This window comes from Bombus vosnesenskii, unplaced genomic scaffold (genome assembly GCF_011952255.1).
Source record: "Bombus vosnesenskii isolate JDL3184/JDL3185 unplaced genomic scaffold, Bvos_JDL3184-5_v1.1 scf7180000013339, whole genome shotgun sequence".
Lineage (NCBI taxonomy): Eukaryota > Metazoa > Arthropoda > Insecta > Hymenoptera > Apidae > Bombus > Bombus vosnesenskii.
The window spans coordinates 1,023,682-1,041,554 of record NW_022882976.1 but is presented as its reverse complement, the minus strand read 5'-3'; the positions used below and the strand labels follow the sequence as shown (position 1 = coordinate 1,041,554).

The window sequence follows — 17,873 nt, the reverse complement described above, 5'->3', positions numbered from 1 at the left end:
TATTCGTAACATTTTCTGTCTTTTTAACAGCTTCCGCGTCTTGGCGTCGACGAATATTTTTCGAGACTGTTTTATTGCATTCTCTACGCGTCGTAACCCTTATCGCGAGGCCAGTAATTCGCTTCTGGTGGCCAGACCGCAACTGGAAGTGGCGGCGATGATAATCGTTTCATTAAGTCCATACCTCCACTTACGTCGTCGACCAACTAGTTGACAGAGGTGGTGTACACAACAAACGAAACAGCTGTCGTTATTTATAATTGCCATGAGTCCAACGAAAACGCAAAGATCTCTTTGTATGTTAATCACACTAGTAAATTTACGCTAGTAAATACTGGCAATATTTCCTTTTCTTCCCAAACAAATATTGTTCTCATAAAATGGTTAATATTTGAATGAAAAATAAAGATTAAAATTTGTATTACTTTTTTCTCCAGTCATACTTCCTTTCTTCATAGATTGCGTAAGATTGTTAACAAGGAATGATTTTTACTATACAATTAATTACATAACGCTCTGTTTGTTTTGCTTAGATTCTCAATAAGGGGGCATGAGGGGAAGTGTGATTTCAAGGCGGTCATCGAAACCGCTACTGTTATCGGCTGTTGCTGATAACGCGGCCGATGTAATGTACTGCATACTCAGCTAGAATTTTAAATGCTTGCTGGGTGTGCAGTAGTCGTTCACCTGGTCGGTTCAATAACCCTTTTCCTAACAAAAAACTGCTCATCGAAGAAGCGGACCCCGTTTCTGTGCTCATGAGTGCAGATAAGCATAAAATATTCCTTATGGAGTAAGAAATTAAAACGACAGTGCTCGATGAACAAAAAGTTTCAATGAACCCTTCACTTTAATGCCCATTTGATTGGAAATAACGTTTATCGGACATAGAAACCAGAATTATATATCTTCAGCGACGGACGAATAATTTAATTTCACATTCAAATTTTTTGATTCTGAATTTCAATATTGAATTTTTATTTGAATTTAAATGAAGATTGAACTTTTTAACATTAAATCTAACTTTTGTGAATTCTTGTTCTTTATTTCGAAATTTTAAATTTAAATTTCTAAATCTAAATCTTTTAATTTCGAACTGTCAGAATTTGTCACTTATATTCTAAGGTTTTTAATTTTTATTTTGAAACGAATATGACCGAGAAGTTGACCGAGCAACGTAAATCGATGCCCGTTTGATCGATACCAATGTCGCGTACAAGATACAGTCACCATAGAAACGAAACATTTATGGTCAATGTCGCAGCAGAAATTGCAGCGTATTTTCACTGTGTTCTGTGAAGATTATGTTTTGCTGTTCGGGAGCATTATGATACGTTTACGAATCGATTGAGCCGCTCGTAATCCGAAAATGATCAAAACGCCGTGCATATGCAAAGAAAAAAAGAAGGATGCGGAGGGAGAGGAAATTTCTTTCGGTCCACGCACTGATGACATTTATCGAACCTGTAATCTTCCAACACGATTTATGTACCCACGTAAGTCTGTATAATTTATTAACGTGACGTTTTTCATATTTAACAAGTGACATAGTCTTAATTGTACGGCCAGATCGGTTCTCCACACATCAATCGATATTTTTAATCTTATTTTATTCTTTTGAACGAAAATGTTTCTCTCAAACGTTTTATGAAGTTCGTTGAATTGGTTTGGAGATTGATTTCGCGTGTCGTGAAAACATCTCATTTCGTGGTAGACTACACGACAAGAAGTTCTTCGTACTAAAACGATAACGTTCTGCTATTAATAAGTCAGTGTTGACGATCGGTACGTTCGTCGAAGCTTATCGGTAATACAGACATTTTTGCACATGTCACAGGAACCTTTCACAAGATACGTCTTGCTTAAAATATACGCGATTCCGTCACTTCATGTATTTTCCGTTTAAGAGATTAACTTCGTTTCGCGATAAAAGAAAAAAGATGATTTGAAGCGTGTCGAAATACATATATCTACGCTCAAGTTCATTTGTGAACGTCCATGTTTCTCAGATACGTTTCTTTTGCCATAAGAGTGAAGCGTGTATCTGACGCTCTCGGATATTAAAAACGTCGCTTTAACATTTTCATTTGTAAATCATCTGTTTAAAATAAGAACACGTTCGTCTCTGGTTCGTGAAACATCGACGTAACACTGTGAACGCTAGATTCAAAATTCTATAGCGTCGTCTTTCTCGGTGTCTCGAACAATGCGAAACGATCCTACAGAAAAATAACTTGCCCGACGCGAAACCTCGGATCACGAGATTGCGGGAGACGGCGAATAAATGTGTCCTTTGAAATCCCAGCCATGTTTCCAGAACAGCGACAAAGAACAGTTTTCATATACGCAAACCGAACACATAACGTTGCATCGATAAAAATGCTGGCAGGGTTCCCGCGAAGGGTCCTTATCTCTCTAACTTCGTGGAAATTATGAATTTGAATATCAGCTACGAAGAAACAGCTACTTTGGATCGATGTGCAAACGTTGATTTCAATAAAATTGAATTTCAAGATGAAACGTTGCTATGTAACCGTATCATCCGCGGACACAGAGCCACTGTTAAAGTGGGCAACCGCGGGGCGTGTGTTTAAAATGAATAAAACATCCAATTTCTGCGGAACTGAACTTCATCGTCGAGTTATACTGTACACGGTATGGCTGATATATTTGTCCAATCGTATCTGTCGAACGGTAACCATCGGTTTGTTCCCTTGGCTGCACATCGAAACTCTGCTCTTCCACGCGTTCAGTGCGTATCCAGCATCTGAGCACACCATGTGCTTCCTCTTGCTCGTTTATCTTCTCTTATCGGTCACCACTCAAGACGTTCGCGCGGAGGAAATCGACTGCCAAGTTTATAACCATCTTTACGTTTGTCTGGCCAACAGCGTGTTATACAGTGTCGCGTTCGAGGATGTCAACGCGGTGCAGACGATCGAGGACATAGAATTACACCTGGAGGGTCTTGGGATCATCGACATAGCCAAGGACGCTTTTCTCGAAGTCAGCAACTCGTCCGCCTTGTACATTCGTGACAACCACTTGTCTACAATTTTTAGACACTATTTCTCTGGTTTGGACCAACTGACGTATTTGGATCTGAAGAATAACAGTATAACCGAGATAGAAGACGGTGCCTTTGCCAAATTGCACAGTCTAGAAACGTTGCTGCTGGATAACAATAATATTACTGCGTTTCGACCTGGAATGTGGAAGGGTCTCACCGATCTTCGTGAATTGTACGCCACAAATAACAATATTGCCTTGAAGAGAAACATATTCAGAGGACTGCGACACCTGGAAACCTTGGCGTTGGATTGTAACGGTATCACGGAGGTACCTATTGGAGCGTTTAATGGACTGCCTCACATCGATCTCCTCTATCTGTCGAGAAATAAAATTTCGTCCCTGCAACCCGAGGTTTTTCGTGGTCTTGGTGAAATCAACGAACTAGATTTGGGACGGAATCGATTGAAAAACTTGTCTGGAGGAATTTTCCGACATCTGAAAAACTTAAATTCTCTTTGGCTCAACGGGAATCAAATTATCATGCTGAAGGGGGACGCTTTCGATGGATTGGATAATTTGTTGCTTCTGTTCTTGAACAGCAACGAACTGCGTTTTGTGGACATGTCCGCTTTCGTCAAGATGAAGAATGTTACCACCGACCCAGGTTTCAAGATAGCCGGGACGACTATTGATAATGTTTCCAAAGTGCAAGGACGATTTCAATGCAGCAACGTCGAGTATCAGCTGCCCTACGAGTGCACAGAGATCGAGTCTCAAGTTCATTAAAATACGGTTTACAGAGTGAACAGCGTTGCTTCGATATGGAAACGCGAATCTGTATCCGAAACGTCGTTTGACAAATTTTTAGTTATATAGGATATGCTTGTTAACAATGATTTATGTAAAGTATTGGAAAATATACTAATACAACGAAACAGAGACGTTACACTGCATTCATCTATTTAGGGGTAAAGTACAAGTTTATCCGATAGAAGTCGTTTTTCCAGGAGTGTTCAAAGGATACCGACAGGACGAGAGTCCGCCTCCGCATCCTTGTTACAGGAGCACGTCGATGGATTACGGATGGTACGCACCGACGATTCACACCGTGCCCACCTCTTATTATCCACGAAATACTTGTTTCAGCGACAACCAGGCCCGTGGTGGCATGTACCGTAATTGCTCGCTCAATACGGAACTGGATAAAAGCATAGTTTAATTTTTTTGCACATCCTCTTTAACGATAATTTTTTTCAATTTGTTTAAATCACAGTATCTTTTGTAAAGTAAATCGTAGTTTCATATCGATGGTGTACTATATAATGTATCCAATAAATTTAAAAAATGTGAAGCTTGTGCATTGAAAGGCGCTAAAAATTAAATCGTATTTGATATTTAAGAAAGTATAATTTGATATTTCAAGTCTTTATATCTAGAAATCATTTTGATAATTTTTATATTTAAAAAATATTTCAAAATTAGTTGGTGATGAGGTTGTGAGATTGACGGCAGTCAGAAGTATAATATTTTATTTTGTTTTTATTGTTACAGTTTAGCTTGACGTATCGCAGTAATCGTATTTCAACGAGAACCTAGTCGAGCTACGCAGAATTACACGGTGTCCCGAAATCTAGCACAGAATCGAAAGTCGTTCTTCTTCTCATCCGATCGCGACAACTGGGTTTTATTATTCACGTACTTGTTTTCACTAACGTTTGTTTTAGTTACAGCTTCATTTAGGATTTAATAATCAGGGCCTGAAAGTTACTCTGTGTTACTCGACCACGGAAGTAATTACGACATTTTATAATTTTTAAGCGCATGTCATTCATCCATTACGCTGCTTGGTATGACCATCATAGAAGTAATTATAACTTCAACATATATATAAGAGTTTTTAATACTTTTAATACAATGTCTTAACAACCATATGACGACTTCGAAAATGTTTTTGACAACGTTTCACAGTCCAATATGGCAATATTTTTCATTTTCTGTTGGTATGCAATGGATGAATACACGATTTTAGTTGAAGAAACTCTGTAACGTATGTCCATATTCGTTTGTTAACAGGCCACGTCGATCGTCTTACGGAGACACCATAAAGATATTTCATGTTTGATAGTATGACATGAGACCAGTATAGTCAGAAATGATCACAATAATCAGAAACACGCAACAGTTTATTCTTCCTCACGTGGCCCCTTAATTCATTCTTATTCAGTCATATGTAACTTTGCTTCTTGAAAAATTCCTCTATTCGGTGCTTCATTCGTTGAAAAATTTTCCACAATTGCGTCATGTATCAAAACTCTTTCAGCGGTTTCGTGTGAAGAAACGCGCAAAAAAGAACGACGCAGAATCGGTATAAAATCTTTCCAGATCAATCGAATCAGTCGTCGATAAGAGTCGTGGGGCACGTTAAAGCGTCGATCGAAATTTTACACGAAGTTAGCACAAAACATCGGCCCATCGGTATCGCAAACGAAGTTCGCAAAATACACTGAATTTAATACAATATTCACCAGTACTTTTCGTACTCCATTTGGTATGCGTTGGCCATTCGTGTCGTCGTCATAGACATTTTTTTCGTTTTATCGCGACAAACACGATGTCGCGATTACGAAGACACTTGACCCCTAATGAAAATTTGATTAAGGCCATAAAATGATCACCGAGCGTCGAGTGTCGTTTGCCATCGCGAGGAAGACTCTCTTGATGTTCCATGAAACGGCGTGCTCGTTACCTATCGACCACCCCAGGTTATCATGAGATCCCTCGGTGAAAAGGGCCGTTGCACTTCGATTACTCGTGGATAGTGAATAGAAAACGGTCGAAAACGTTTCCGTGGTATCTCAAGAAGCTTAGAGGAACGATCTTGTTAGGCTTTCGTCCGTAAATACCTTTCAACGTTGAACCAATGGGAAGGGATCGGTAACGAGCGCTCGACGTGTGCCCCAAGACCGATACCTCTTTACATATGTCCTCGAGTATCTATACACAAACCTATACATTGTACTACTTGTTATTTTTTCCCGTATTTTTTCAATGTGCTGCGCTTACGTGGTACGCTTACTTGGATTAGAACTACCCCCATTTACTTTGATGATGAATCCTTAACAGCTAAAACGATGACAGATAGAACTCGCATTTTACTCGCATTTTTAATCTTTAAACATTCCTTCTTTCCTTCTTCTCTTATACTTGGCGGTTAGATAAAGGTAATAAATGGTCGTACGATCGGAGAACTCGTAATAATCGTGTTCAATTCGAGCGATCATCTCGGCGAGACGCCGCGTCGTGATCGCTGCCCACTCGACCGCGATGATTCGTTGTCCACTTGATATCTTATAATCACACGCTTAAAACACCCGTCATCAATATTAAGCGGCCTTGACTATGAGCACGGGAGAAAAATAAGCGAGCAAATGCGATCGACGACGAGGCGACCGCGAACAGTACGCGCGATCCAACGATCGAGATCGATCGTTCAGTAAGGCGATGATTCTTTAATGAAATAATCAACGAATGAATTGCAAAGATCTCGATAGTTGGATCGCGCGCTGTTTCAGAGGAATGTTCCAAATGATTTCGCGACGCATCTAGGATACGCGCGCCACGAAAGGGAACATCGAGATTAATAGGTACTAACTTGCTACTCTCTCACATTTGTCTCGTTCGAGAAGGGTGAACGCTCGTGGCGCGTTACTCTACTCGCGATACCTTATATTGTCATACAATTGATATCGAATATCGGCATAACAAAGGTACGTCCTGTGCTACGGTGACTCTAGTCGAAGATTCGGTATAAATTAATCGACGATAAGAGACACCGGTCCATTTCCCGAACGAAATGTAACGCTAGTCGCACGAGAACGTTCCATTTTTATTCTTTTTCTTCTTTTTTTCTTCCGTAACTGTATTCGCTTTTCTTTTCGGGTTACAATAGCATTCCGATCGATTTACAATTAATTAGACCTGAAGCACCCTTACACTTTACAACGTCGTTTAATACATTCCTAGAATAATAGACATAGAATGTTATGTTGTTTATGTTATAATGTTATGTGTATATATAATATGTCGTGTTTATATATTCATGTGTTGAGAATATGAGTGTTAAGTAATTATAATACATGTGACATTTTTTTTATACGTGAGGAAATAGTCATGGACACCTCGCCGCTCTTCTGGGAAGCTGCGGAGTAGTGTCGAACTTACCGATTAAAACTCCACGGTGGCTCACCTGACGCTCAACAGGGGTGCCCCGGGATCTCCTTATATTCTTGCAACGTTTTTTTCTTTTTTTTATACGTGAGGAAATAGTCATGGACACCTTGCCGCTTTTTTGGAAAGCAGCAGGGTAGTGTCGGACTTACCGACTAAAACCACACCGTGACCTACCTAATGCTTAATAGGAGTGCCCCGGGAATAATACATGTGACTAGCACTCATTGAAATCAAGGAGGTAACATACGGTTACATATAGAGCCTACCGTATTCTTAACTAGCCTACTATGACAATCTCACCTTAACGATTGTTATTGTTAACACTATTATTATTACCTTAAGTTTCGTTACACATAGACATTGATTAATCATAATTAGAAGGACGAGCGTTCGCGTTGATCGAGGCGAAATCCGGAAATATCGTCTAGCCAGCCAGATTCTACTCCTATGAGAAAGTTGCTTGATAATATTCACCCCTTCCATATATTCGTTGTAATTAGTCTCGTATAGTGTTTTGGTGTTTCGTTTCACGAGCCGAGAAGTATCGATAAGGAACAAAGAAAGTGGAAGAAAATTATTGGTGTTCGCGAACGCATCATTCAAGTCGAGTAAGGAAAAGGAACGATTCGATCGTGGCGTAACTTTCTGTTCGATTCGCGACCGAAGGAATTTATTAATATAGGCATAAGTGAACTTATATAGACACGAATATTGCGACATGATTTGAACTCGAAGTTACTAGAAAGAAAATTGCTAAAAGAAGGGAAAGTAACGAGGCACTAAATTGACAGCGAATGCCATGAGCTAAGATCGCTAATTCGACTGGCGCACGACAGGATTTGGCCCCGATTTTTTGCGTCGAATGCTCGATATTTTTCGATACTCGGCGAGATGATTAGAATTGTCACTTGCCATATTCTATAGTGTAACTCTAGGCTATTCGATCGAATGCATTTGGAAGCTTCGCCACATGATCTTACGGTGATTCAAGCACCATGAAAAAAGCTACGAAACAACGATAGTAACACAAAATTACACTACTGCTGCGTTATCATCGAGCCTGGCCTGTCTTCTCGTTTTCTTTTTTTCCGTTTTTTTTTTATTTTTAATTATTTTTCTGTTGGAGCTTACCTTATATGATGTCGTTATCCAAGACATCTAAATTAGTTCCACGACCTTGAAAGTATTTCTAAGAATGGTAAATCTTAACCAACAACGGTATTACAGTGATGCAAGGATCCTAAGTAAGATTAGCCTAGCAGTAATATTATTACTTCCGCCAAAAAGGAAACAGAGATTGAATGACGAAAATTCGGCGCGAAAAAGCACTGTGCTTTTTTTTTAAACTAGACTCGAATTTACGAAGCGAAGCGAGTCTTCGTATGGAATAAAGAATCTATTAGCCTGCCAAATTACGCTGACATGTGGCTGCGACGAAATCAAACGCAGTGTGGACACATCAACACGTTTAAAACTAATGGGAAGTGCTGCTCACTACATCACACGGGCACTAGAACAAATTACACTGTCGTCGATCGAAGATTCTTATAAGATCAAGCAGCGTGAAATGCCTAACAATGTGATTTCTGTGTTCTGTTTGGTGTTCTGTTTGATTTGATCATCTATTCGATTTTAACGAATAATTAATTATTTTCAAATTATATCTGTAAATTTAAAAGTCTAAACGATTAAAACTAAATTAAACATTAACTCGTTTCAAGCAAATATTGTCAATGTCAACGAAATGATTGATATGCTTGTAAGAATTGACGTTAAATCGACAAATATTCGATTAACACATCTGTACAAAACACTGTAACGTTGCATAAAGAAGTTCTTTCAAATAGTTACAAATGCAGATGATCGTTTTGCGGATCCGATTCCACAAGTTCTATCCTTAAATGGATAATCGCTGTGATTTTTCCGAAGAAGCGTGCTTGCTAAGTGACTAGTCGTCGTAGGTATCAAAGTCAATGCCGTTAATTCGTCTAGGCAGCAACAACACTTGAACCCAACTGTCTCTTCTATCTCATCTTTTTCTATCCTACCTTGTGCTTAGACTTGCACCCCTGAGATATTCGTTATCTTTAACTGCGTCTACGTATCAGTACAGATTCCGTATCGCATCGAATGCATCCATCTTAACGAATCTATCAAGCTTTCGCGTTTCGCTTCTCCTCATGCGTCGTGGCGTCAGCTCTGAAAGCCAGTCTCAGCAGCAGCTTTCGTTCTTCGAGGATAATTTTTGTACTTTATCGGGCAACTACAACTTTTTCAGCAGCGAAGATTGTCCAGGATTTTTTGTTTGTTACATGTTCTTATTTAGTTATCCCTTAAAGTACTATTTTTTCCAATGTTGGTAGGTCCGATAATCTATTTTTCGCGATATCTATTGCAAGTCTGATTTTACTTAGATCGTACGTACGAGCGAGTTTTTGAATTAAGTCACGAAATTAGACAGCCTTTTATAACATTAATTTCAGAAGCTTCAGCTCTATTCTCTCACTGTTCTTTCACTCTAAACACTCTTTAAGACTATTTTCTTTCTCTACGTGTCATTGCCTATCGTAATGATGAATAATTTTTAAATAAGAATTAAGCGTGAAAGAACGTAAATCTAAATGCACTAAATCGCGAACGCTGAGGAATGAAAAAGAATAAAGTCGTAGTATCGAGCTACCGCGAATATCGACGAACGATAATAGGTTCGCTTGTTCGATCGATTGACGTTTCGAGTGATACCAACGTCTTCGTTCGCTGTTGATCATACTTTGGACGGTGTACCTGCACTTATCCACGGTATCGAGGTGCCTGATGAATCAATAAGCAGCTCGTTAGAGATGATCATGCGAAAAGGTAAAACGATGCACGCGTTTAGTGTATAAAAAGTACAAACAACAGAGAGATTCTCATGGTTAAGTGCATAGTAAAAAGTGCACGTTGACACGCGCTTCGACTACTTCGAATGGGCAAGAAACGTGACAAGAAGGGCACTTAAGTATTCAAGGCACTTCAAAAACCAAACCATTGGACGTCTATTACTTGGAAATTAATTCGTAACCGTTTGTGACACTATGTAACCGTTTGTAATACTATGTAACCGTTTGTGACGCTATGTAACCGTTTGTAACACTATGTAACCGTTTGTAATCGTTTAAATTCGTGTACCATGTATCTTCTAACAAATGACTAATGCATTAATTTACATCTATATACACACACAGGAATATCGATCAATTAGTCGTGCAATAGAGAATTGATCAAGTTCACGTCTTTGCGTTCATTTACTTGATATTCCTAAATTCGATAAAGCAATGTGTTGATAATAGGAGACAATAAATCAGAACAAGAAGAGGCAATACATTCCTTTTACGATCCTATGCGTTCCTCTACTATATTCTTGCAACTTCTTTTTTTATGCGTGAGGGAATAGTCATAGACACCCCGCCACTCTTCCGTGCAGCGTTGGGGCAGTGTCAGATTTATCGACAAAAACGCTAGAGGTGTCCCGGGGCTATCTTCGAAACGTTATGTAACGGAACAAACTACACTTTTCTCTTTATATGTGAGGAAATCGTCATGGACACCTCGCCGCTCTTCTGGGAAGCGGCAGGGTAGTGTCGGACTTACCGACTAAAGCTTCCCGGTGGCCTGCCTGACGCTCACCAGCGGTGCACTGGGACCTCCTTATATTCTTGCAGCATTTTCTTTTTTATACGCGAGGAAATAGTCATAGATACCCCGCCGCTCTTCCGTGGAACGGTGGGGCAGTGTCAGATTTATCGACAAAAACGTCAGGGATGTCCTGGGACTACATTTGAAACGCTATGAAACGGAACAAACTACACTTTTCTTTCTTATACGTGAGGAAATCGTCATGGACACCTCGCCTCTTCTGGGAAGCGGCGGGGCAGTGTCGGACTTACCGACTAAAACTCCACGATGGCTAGCCTGACGCTCAACAGGGGTGCCCCGGGATCTCCTGATATTCTTGCAACTAACGTAGGTTTAAGTAAAATTAATTTTCCTAAGTGCCTCTTTGACAAAAGTTACATAATCGAAATGTGAAATTAAATTAGAACAGAATATTAAACGGACGAACTTATTATAGTTCTTTTCAAAGCTGACACCACGAGGTCTACCTTTCGTCGTAATGCCTTTATTAGCTCTTACGCTAAGGTAAATTGAGATCATTTGGACAATTGTAGTAAAAATAAAGGACGCATATTCTGAAGTTAAAGACATCAACACAGGGGTACTGCAAGGAAGCGTCTTAGAACCAATATTATACACACTATACACGGCCAACGTACCAATAACTATCAACAGCAAAATACTGATATTCGCAGACGACACGGCTGTACTAGTCAGGCACACTAATCCAGAAACAGCAGTCACGTTACTACAAGAGCATATCACAAAAATAGAAAAATGGATACAAGATAAACAAATAAAAGCAAACCCCAATAATGGTAACCATATTACATTTACGCTAGGAAAACGGAAACCACCAAATATCCAATTGAATGGCACGTACATAACACGAACAAGGCAAGTCAAATACCTAGGACTCCACTTAGACACACAACTTACATGGAAGCAACATACTGCCTAACTAGTCGAAACTCTAAACTCAGCATGGAAAATAAACTAAAAATTTACAAAACGATAATGAAACCAATTTGGTCGTACGGAATACCACTATGGGGAACAGCAGCAATGAGCCACATAAATAAACTAGAGTCGCTAGAATCGAAGATACTCAGAACAATAGTCAACTCCCCATGGTATGTCAGAAACGAGGATATACGCAAAGACTTAAAAATACCAACAGTTAAAGAAGAAATCGGCAGGTACGCAAAAAAATAGAAGGAAAGAACGGCAACATATCCAAATCAGCTAACTGCTGAAGCGAGCAAAACTTTTATAAAAAGAAGACTAAAGAGAAAACACTCCACTGACCTCACTAAAGGAATAAAATAGACAAACTCGAAGATGGTATCCCGCTGGGGATAGCCATCCACATGTTATTTAGCAATAAAGCTAGAAAAATTTACCGTATGTCCAGCTGAACAAATTGTAAAGTACAAATTAAATAATAAAAAAAAGAAAAATTTGGACAAAGACATTTCGTTCTCTCTTCTCGCTTTCGTCGATTGGTTTTTACTTCGCAAATCCAGATCCTTCTCCAGCGGGTACTGAATCAAAGGAGCTTCAGTAGAATCAAGTTAACTCAGGCAAGCAAACACGATTATATTTGCAGATCATCAAAAGGTTGCTTGGTGTGCTTCGGATTTTTTGCACGATCGCAAAGAATCGCGATTTACTGAATGCCCATGTTTTTTTTTTAATCATTCTCGCGGCAACTAGCGGCCGCTTCCCTTTCGCTTCCCGTTCCTAGTTCACGAACCCGTTTATTACATTTTGATTTCATCGGTAATTGTTCTTAAAGCCTACGGAGCAACGAACATCTCTTTTTTCATGAATTTTCAGCAAGCGTGCCAAGTCGCCTTGCGCAAGTTCCTTTTTTCCTTTACAAATGACCTACAAATGCGTGAAAATTTAGGAAAAAGAAACAGTTCGTTATCGGAATGCAGGACAGTTTTCAACATCGAGATGCTCAATACTATTCGAGACAATGAATTTTGAATAATCCAAATCGAAAGGTCGCCGGCCGAGGAATTACACTTTTTGCAGGCCGAAACATATCATTGTTCAAGAACCGGCGACTCTGCAGAAGAATTTTTTTCATTTCTCCCTCACCATAAGTCCCGTTTATTAGACCAAACGTTTGCGTTGTTCACATGCACGATGTCAAAGTACTGCCCGTGTCTCGAAATCCTAATGACTATTTGTGCGCTTAAGATACAGACTGGTCGATCTTGTTCTTCCATTGGTCCGGCATTGAGTGCCGGGCGATCGATCCGAAGTCTTCTCTAGCCAAATGTTCAGTATAATGCCCGAATCTCCTCTTTTTTGTTTTCCTCAATCATTTTGAATGACGTCGGCTTACAAATACTTTTTAATAATTTTACAAATATGTATTTTACTGCAGGACTTCCATCAGCCATTTAAATTTATAACTCATCTTCCATTTTTTCCTCTCTCCAGCTTTCTCGTTCTTTTCATTCCGCATCATTCCCGTTCCCTCGCCTTTAGACAATGCTATAATCGAAAGTTAAGCCTAAAAAGTGGACGCCTGAAGTAAAGTCGGATGAGGAGATGACAGGGGCCTATGGTACTGTTGCCTGTTGGAATCGAAAAACCAAGTGGCGGCGTTCCCCGTAAACGAGACGAGTATGCAGAACGGATACGTCGATGGTAACGAAACATAACTGGACACTTGGAAAAGTATTCATTCTTTTACTATTTTAACCTGAGAGAATTTTCCCTAGCCACTATGTAAATGCTGAATACATCGAATACATAGAATCTACATTACGATTTTTTTATTTTTTTACTTTTTAATATACATAAACGACCACGACTCTTTCTTTAAATCCCCCATTAATTTTTACTTACCCTCCCCTTATCGAAAATACGTAGTTAATATTTGAATAGCAACCGATGCGTTGAATACGCGATATCGATTAATAATCAAGTACAGAGTAATAGCAACGCGATTAGCAAAAATTCTAGAAGAATAAATTTCCAACGATATTTTCTTTCGCTCAACGCAATCGAATGGCAAGAAACGGATGAATTATTGAACTGATAAAAAACGAAAAGTTAAGTTATGTTTATGTTTATACACATCGCCGTGGACCGTTAGCAAAATTTACATTGTTATATGGCGTCCAGTGTGGGACGCGAGCGTCATTTAGATGAGCTTGATGATCTACAAATATATCGACTATATTATATATTCCTTTCCAGTACATTTTCATATTCGACAAATTAATTTAAATACATCTTCCAACTGTTTAACAAAAATCCTATAATTGCAAAATTATTCCTATACATCACTGATAATGAAGAAGCTATATAAAAAAATACGATCTTTCGTTAAAAATATTAACTAACTCATTTACATTTTAAATACTTTTTGTTCACTAACTTAAATTTGATGATAATCCTAAAATGATCTCCTTTGCTCCAGTACACTTTCGTTCGAAAAATTTACATGTCTCCAAAGATTCCTGCAAACGTTTTCCGAAGGTTCTTCATGGTGTCTTCGGTGTCTTCGCTCTGGGATTGGCTGCCTTGTCTGTGGAAAGGTACTCTCGATGTTGGAACATCTTCTTGGCGTCGACCAACCGATGGAGCGCTGCTCACTGTACTCGATTGCGACGCTGCAGATAAATAAATAAATATTTCGATATTTTAGTTATCCTTGATTTAATTATATTTCAATAATTGTAAACCGAATCCATAGTTCTTACGAACCTTGAGAATCGCGTCGTTGCAATTGATGGTGGCTGTCAGAACTAGTTACATCACCCGCCATTGCTGTCGTGGAGCCCATGGAACCTAAGCTTCCTATGCTAGCCATGGACCCCATGCTTCCATGCGATCCTAGCGGAGCTGTTGGTGGCACAGTGCGATCTTCTACAGGACTCGTTGCCTGACTGGAGCCAGACATCGATCCTCTGGATGTCGTTTTCGTCAACACGCTTGGAGGTCGACAACATGCCTAGATATTGGAGAAAGTAATGCATCATGTGATAAAAATTTGTCGACTTATTAATTTTTATAATTTATAGTGACTAAAAGTGGTATTGGTACATTATTGTATTTATTATAATTAGACCATGAATTTTTATGTAAATTAATATTTTTGAAAATACAATTAAGAAAATAGAATCTCTATAGAAAATTGTTTTACCAATTATTACAGAAAGTACTCTATTTTAGATATTTTGTATATTTTTTTCATACTATGTGCATTTTGTGCAATTTTGCACTTTAAAATGTTCTATAAATATATACAAACCCGCAGTCTGATTATAACATTTACATACTAATTAATTTAGTCTAAGTATATTAAATTTCGTATCACTTTTTACCTGCATTTTCGCGGTGACGAGGTCTGCAATGTGACGACGGTCTTCCTCTTGTGAGTCTCCCATTAACGACAGCGCGCTATCATTCACCTCGATTATGTATTCTCGACCATCCTTCCCGACTAACAGCTCGATCGCACAGATATCCAATCCACCGAATAATTGGGCCACGTGATCAACCCAGGTGCGATGTCTTTCGCTCACGGCTAATTGCTCCAACATCGCCGAACCGGTGTTAGACTTCCAGTTTCCGCTTATGCTCTTCCGCCTGAGAGGAACGTCGATGATCGTGGTTGTTAATTAAATACGTTGCTATTCTTGTCGCAATTGTCTAGTTGGTTAACCCTCGACTGATAGAAGGCGGATGGATTAAAGTTTCGATCGTTCAAAAAGATATATTTAGAAAGGTGTAACATGACAACTTCTTGATCCTGCTTCGAGAATCGAATGACAATGTGCAGGATCCTGTATTGTTCTGTGAGTCATACAATGCGTATTACCATAAATATGCTTACATATTCAGTCACGTAAAATGTGAAAAAAATAGATGGATTTGAAACGATCCCGGCGCTGGTCGTTACATAACTTACGTTTCACCTTACCAGCCGAGAGTTAAGCTACGCGTTCTAATTTCCATTTTTGTACAGCGGGGAAACCGTAGTACCCATTGACAAGCTACTCGGTAACATTTGCAACGACAGATCACGGGATCGATCTGGCAGACATTTCGCGGCACTCACATGAACGCCTTGTAGTTATTGCCTATTTTCTGCACGTGAACGTCGTATTTGGTGTCGACGTACGGTTCCGACGTGCAATAAGTGTTCGCCAAAGCAGCCAAAGAGGCGAGATCTAGAAACTCTTGATTCGTCTCGGCACGGGCTTTTCCCACTCCACCGTGGGCGTGCCCGAGTTTCACCACAACCGGATAACGAGATGCACTCACCTGCAAAGACGATCAACGTTCAAGAAGAGAAAGAATTAATGGGTACATGGTGTTCGATCGCGAATCGATTGGCTTCGACTGCATCACCAAACGACTTGTAGCATAACTACAACTCTTCAAACGTTGAACTGCAAACGTTCTGTAATTCTGAATATATTCGATGCTTCTCGGATGCATTTTCAACGTGGTATCGAGACTTCTGCGTGGAGAATCGATTAACAATGCACGCGTATTCTGCATTCCGCTCTAATCGACAGAAACCAGTCCGAAGGGACGCCTACAGCAATATCTCGGGCTAGTCTTCAATAATCGAATACATTAACCGACATCTATGGATGAAGATCAAAGTCAGCCGATATACAGCCGGTTGATTAAACAGTCTACGATATTCGCGTGGGTCGCAAGAGATTATTAAACGATGATGCTGCGTATTCGTTGCATCCGTCAGTCGATTCGTTTGGAACGATCTTCCAGGATCGTGAAACATATCCTCTCGAGATTTATTTTTCTTACGCGAACCGGAGCATGCTAAAAATATGCGTGATATGAGATGAGTATTTCATTCGATGTTGAAATAATTTCTTTGAAACGTAAGGTCGTCGGAAGTTTGCAAACCATACGTACCGGTTTCGTTCCTAGTAATTAAGATTCACTCGAAGCTTACGATCTTCACCCGATTCCATGGTAATCGAGTTAGGAAAAAAGGGTGAAGGCGACATAAAATGTGAACTCCCTCTCCTGGTTATCCCGTTAGCGCAGATAACCAAGGAATTCCTCGTTAAAAGAAACAAATCGAAGCCAGCCGAGCTTAAGTGGATAACTCCACTTAAATTGAATCTTAATCTCCTTCGTCCAGTTTTTCTCAGAACTTGGGACAACTTGAGGAATGTCAATCGATTCTTCGATATATATCATTTCCCATGAAATTCTTCGTACGTTTAATAGACACAAAGTTTATTTCTTTTCAAATCTACTGCGTTCTCTCTTTCAGACTTTAAAATTTCAGTTGATCGTTCAATATTTTCTACCTTCCTCAGAATTCTTCCTTGCAAATTTCACGATATAAAACTTGTTCAGCTTATGCTTTTACTCGCGACGTAGAATAAAATTAAGAAATGAGCTGTTCTCAGGCCAAAGTTAAATAACTCGACGTTACAACTTTTTTGAAATAATTTTGAAATAATACCAAAGCATTTGATCGATGCTTATCTTATATAATTTTATCAATTTTCTCTACTTTCTGTTTCGTGGGCATGTGAGGGTATTTGTGGAAATAAATGGTACAAATGTTAATCGATCGTTAATTCCCTATGAAATTAGTTTGTGAAACATTTAATAGTCACAAAGCGCATGGCAATTCAGGAAACTAAATGACGGAGCTGTTTAAAAGCGACGTGGAAAAAGGAAGTGGTTGTTGAACGAATCGTCTCATGGGCGTACGTCCGGCCACCACAGGCTGGCTGCGCTGATTCTCCGATGGACAGTGCTCAAATCGTATCGTATCCACGTGTTTATGTCGGCACGTGGGTGTCGCAAAAGTGACTTTCTGAGCACCGCTGGACGCGTGTCCGTTCCCCCGTGGCACGAACACCAACGACGGGGATCAACGGCGAGGGACACGGAGATAAATCATTTATCGTGCTCGAGGGGACTGTCGAGGACTCCGAGGGCAGACATACACA

The 17,873-nt window shown here is 39.6% G+C and overlaps 3 protein-coding genes across 4 annotated transcripts in view; 2 read left to right on the top strand and 1 right to left on the bottom strand.

Annotated features, from left to right (window-relative positions):
- The first annotated feature begins 1,033 nt into the window (after positions 1-1,033).
- Positions 1,034-4,824, top strand: LOC117236034 (UPF0691 protein C9orf116 homolog). The gene is made up of 2 exons (XM_033498618.1): positions 1,034-1,496; positions 4,020-4,824. Exons 1-2 carry the CDS (start codon positions 1,370-1,372, stop codon positions 4,229-4,231), a joined length of 339 nt encoding a protein of 112 aa, XP_033354509.1. The 5' UTR covers positions 1,034-1,369; the 3' UTR covers positions 4,232-4,824.
- On the top strand, positions 2,130-3,954 carry LOC117236032 (insulin-like growth factor-binding protein complex acid labile subunit). The gene has a single exon (XM_033498614.1). It carries the CDS (start codon positions 2,515-2,517, stop codon positions 3,796-3,798), a length of 1,284 nt encoding a protein of 427 aa, XP_033354505.1. The 5' UTR covers positions 2,130-2,514; the 3' UTR covers positions 3,799-3,954.
- Positions 4,825-12,370: 7,546 nt separating the features above from the next.
- The window catches only part of LOC117236031 (synapsin), a 41,327-nt gene continuing 35,824 nt past the window's right edge, over positions 12,371-17,873 (bottom strand). For both annotated transcript variants that reach the window (XM_033498612.1, XM_033498613.1), the window contains exons 7-10: positions 15,986-16,191; positions 15,249-15,513; positions 14,629-14,875; positions 12,371-14,534 (exon numbers count right to left, since the gene is read on the bottom strand). In XM_033498612.1, the coding sequence (XP_033354503.1) occupies positions 14,362-14,534; positions 14,629-14,875; positions 15,249-15,513; positions 15,986-16,191 (891 nt within the window). In that variant the 3' untranslated portion in view covers positions 12,371-14,361. The remainder of the gene's footprint in view (positions 14,535-14,628; positions 14,876-15,248; positions 15,514-15,985; positions 16,192-17,873) is intronic.

Coding starts and splice junctions, on each gene's coding strand:
- LOC117236034 (XM_033498618.1), top strand. CDS start 1,370: ATGATCAAAACGCCGTGCATATGCAAAGAAAAAAAGAAGGATGCGGAG. Junction 1,497..4,019: donor AACACGATTTATGTACCCAC/GTAAGTCTGTAT, acceptor TCGTTTTTCCAG/GAGTGTTCAAAGGATACCGA.
- LOC117236032 (XM_033498614.1), top strand. CDS start 2,515: ATGAAACGTTGCTATGTAACCGTATCATCCGCGGACACAGAGCCACTG.